The sequence below is a fragment of the Centruroides sculpturatus genome, unplaced genomic scaffold (genome assembly GCF_000671375.1).
Source record: "Centruroides sculpturatus isolate CEXI.00-Female unplaced genomic scaffold, Cexi_2.0 scaffold2718, whole genome shotgun sequence".
Taxonomy (NCBI): Eukaryota; Metazoa; Arthropoda; class Arachnida; order Scorpiones; family Buthidae; genus Centruroides; species Centruroides sculpturatus.
The window spans coordinates 16605-20057 of NW_019386903.1; the positions used below are offsets into that span (position 1 = coordinate 16605).

The following is a 3453-nucleotide window of genomic DNA, read 5'->3' on the forward strand; positions in this document are numbered from 1 at the left end:
CTGAAGACTTAATCTAGCCAGATCTTTTACTGATCTTTAATATATAAAAAAAAAATTTAAGAAAATTTAAAAGTATATCATAATTTCATAATAAATTTGTTTAAATCGATTCATACTTTGTTTGAGTTGCTGAAAATAAAAGTGTCTGCCTCACTATAGGAAGATTTTCAATAATTGCATTAATAGTCGTTTGGAAACCTAAATCAAGGATTCTATCCGCTTCATCTAAAACTAAACATTTTAAAATATGTAAATATATAAATATGAAGTCATTTTTATTTGCTGATTTTAAGCTTTTTAAATCTAGGCATAAAAAAAATACTTTACAATTATTGTAATTCTTTTATTATTTCTACATAAAAACTATATTATCTTATAGTTTTTATGTAGAATTATAATTATAATTAAAATTTACAATACAATATACAAATACAATACAATATAATTAATTTTTACTATTTTTATATTTTATGCCAGGGCTGGCCAAACTTTTATCAGGACAGGAGTCATATATTGCCCATCAGAAATTTGAAATCTGTATTCTCTATTCCTGTATTAATTATATTAATAATTAAATATATTATTAATTAAATATACAGGAGCTAGGATCTAAAAGAACCATATGTGGTTCGCAAGCTGTAGTTTCACCATCATGTTTATTTGCAGTTCATCAACTTTTGTATATCTTGATTTTGTAATTTTATATCTTGTTCTTGAATTTTTAATTATGTATATGTATTTTATTGTTTTGGTGTATTTTGTTACTATTGTTATGAGGCAAACTACTTGTTTCATTGGGAAATAGTCATCACATGCTATATAGCATTGCTTTGTGGTTGTAAATAAATAAAATAAACAAATACAGAATATATAATTTAGAAATTACATTTAGTTAAATATTTATTATTAAAGTAAGCATTGTTTTTCCAGATGTCTTTAAATTTAAATTATATAATCACTAAAGTTCTTACAAAGAGTAAAATGTTTATTTATTGTACTAAACATTCAAATAATTTAATATTTTAACAGTCAATAACAAACAAGTTTTATTTTCTAAAATTATTTGTTTTGAAATAAATATTCTCTTCTCATCAATTTTTAAATAATTTGTATGGCCCTTGTTGAATGGTTTTTCGTTGATAATTTTTTATTAATTTTGACATTTCTTCATTAATTTTACATAAATCTAATCAATGTAAAGTCTAGTTTAGACAAATTTTTTTAAAAAACTGATAAAATTAGTTAAAAATTAGCAATAGATATAATTATGGTCCAGTTGTGTACAATGCAACCGATCATTAAAAAATTATAATTATTTACTGAGAAAATTTATAAATGAAAATTTTATCTTGAATTTTATTTCATATGAAACTATTATTAAGTAAAAACTGTAATTAAGAATTTATTATTAAAATACTCATTAAATGTTAATTACTTTAATTAATGACTGAAAAAAACTATGATTAACAATCAGATTAAAGTAACAAAAATTCATAATAAAACATAAAAGCTACAATAATTTATTTCTTTATTCAAAAAATAAATTTTTTACTTTATTTTGATTCAGTGACTGCCAATTATTAAAACTTTAAAAAAGTTTGTAACATATTAAATAAATTGATTTGTCTTCTTACCTCTAACATTATACATTGAGCATTTACAAGAAAAATGAGTTTACAGCTGCATACCTAAGTGAATAAAGGTTTGACTTCTGTCCTGTATGTTGTGGATTTGAATCTTACTTATTTGACATTTTTCTCTAATATGTGTTGAAACAGATTATTACTACAATGTATATTTTTATATTTGTAACAAAGAAAAATCACTGTTTTGTAATTATAATATTTATTTGCTATGCAATAAAATATTTCAAATTATTTTCCACTTTTTCACAATTTTTATTTCTACAAAATTATATTATATCAGCAATAAATGTTGAATATACAGAAAGTTCCTCTCTGATCTCTAGTCTTGAATTGTAGCAAAATAAGTGACTTGTGGGTGTATGCATGTATGACTTGTGGAAGAATAAAATTAATAAGAGAGGATAGGGAAAGAAAAACAAAATCATATAACTGGTATGAGATTTTTTACCAAGTAATACCAAATGAACATGGAAAACTCTGCTCAACTGAATATAAATGATAGGATACACAAAACACAAACATTTTCATCTCTCTTGTCCCATTGTACTCATATGCATTGCCTTATGATATTTATCATGCAGTTTTCCTAAGTTTGTATTCTTTTCTTAATAAAAGTACTAAATACAATATTCCAAACATGGATAAACATCCTAATAGTAAGCAAAAGAAAAGTTTTAAGTATTGAGGAAAATCTTGAAGACTGTACAAATTTTGAGCATTCTTGTTATTTTTATTGATAAAACTTCCATGATACTGTCATTTTTAGGAACAAGCATACTGTATCACAAGATAATAGATATTTCAAATCCCACAGATCCTACAAAAATTTGCTTGGATCCTTGATGATAAAATATAAAATTTATGTTCATATATTTTATGTTTCAATATTAATTTCTTCAAATGTTAAGATGAAATTAATCTAGATACTTTCAAGAAATATGATGCAACTGAACGATATTTTTTTATTGTAAATTTAAAGATGTAAACTTGTTTTTGCATTTAATTATTAAAAAATATTTAAAATTTATCATCTTTAATAAATATGTAAAATTAGATGTAGTTATTTAAATAAACATATATAAATAGACTTAACAAAATAAATTAAATTGAATAAATGAAATAATATTAACTTACCCAACATTTTTAAATGTGTACAATCAAACAGAGGATTCTCATCCATATGCTGAAGCAATCTTCCAGGTGTGCAGATAATTATATTACATTTGTCCATACGTTTCCGTTCAAATTTCAAATCCTTGTGAATATATAAATTATCATTATTTAAAATACTCCTGAATTTATATTTATACAAATTTTTAATTACTGTTGTTATGTTTTTAGAAAAGTAATAATAAAAATTTTATAACAAGCATATGTAACAATACAGGACATTTAATAAACATTTATCTAAAATTAAAACTATGCAATGATGAGGTGTATATACAGTACGGTCTTGTTTTATGCAAGGGTTGTATATCAGCACTTAACAAGTAAATTTTTGCACACTCCCAAATAATCCTAGATGACAGTCTAAATACTTAACCAATCACTTACAATTAACAGAAAATGTTAAGAACTGTTTAAATTGTTTTGCTGTATATGATTTTCATAATGAATATTATCAACATAAATATTAATGTCAGAATTAAATATGTATCCAAGAGGCTTTCAATATGATCATAGCTTAGAACAGGGGTGTCCAACCTTTTTGTTTCTCTGGGCCACATTGGAAGAAGTCATGGAGTTCTGGGCCACAAATATATTGTGACCCAATTTTTAAATATACAAATATATTTAAGGATTTACA

The 3453-nt window shown here is 23.3% G+C and overlaps 1 protein-coding gene across 1 annotated transcript; it reads right to left on the bottom strand.

Annotated features, from left to right (window-relative positions):
- On the bottom strand, positions 1–2898 carry LOC111615909 (ATP-dependent RNA helicase DBP4-like; the record flags this gene model as incomplete). Its single annotated transcript, XM_023357352.1, has 3 exons — positions 2781–2898; positions 117–231; positions 1–34 (listed from the first exon to the last, which is right to left on the bottom strand). Coding segments are annotated over exons 1-3 (246 nt in total), but the record flags the coding sequence as incomplete, so codon positions are not given.
- Between the last annotated feature and the right edge of the window lie 555 nt (positions 2899–3453).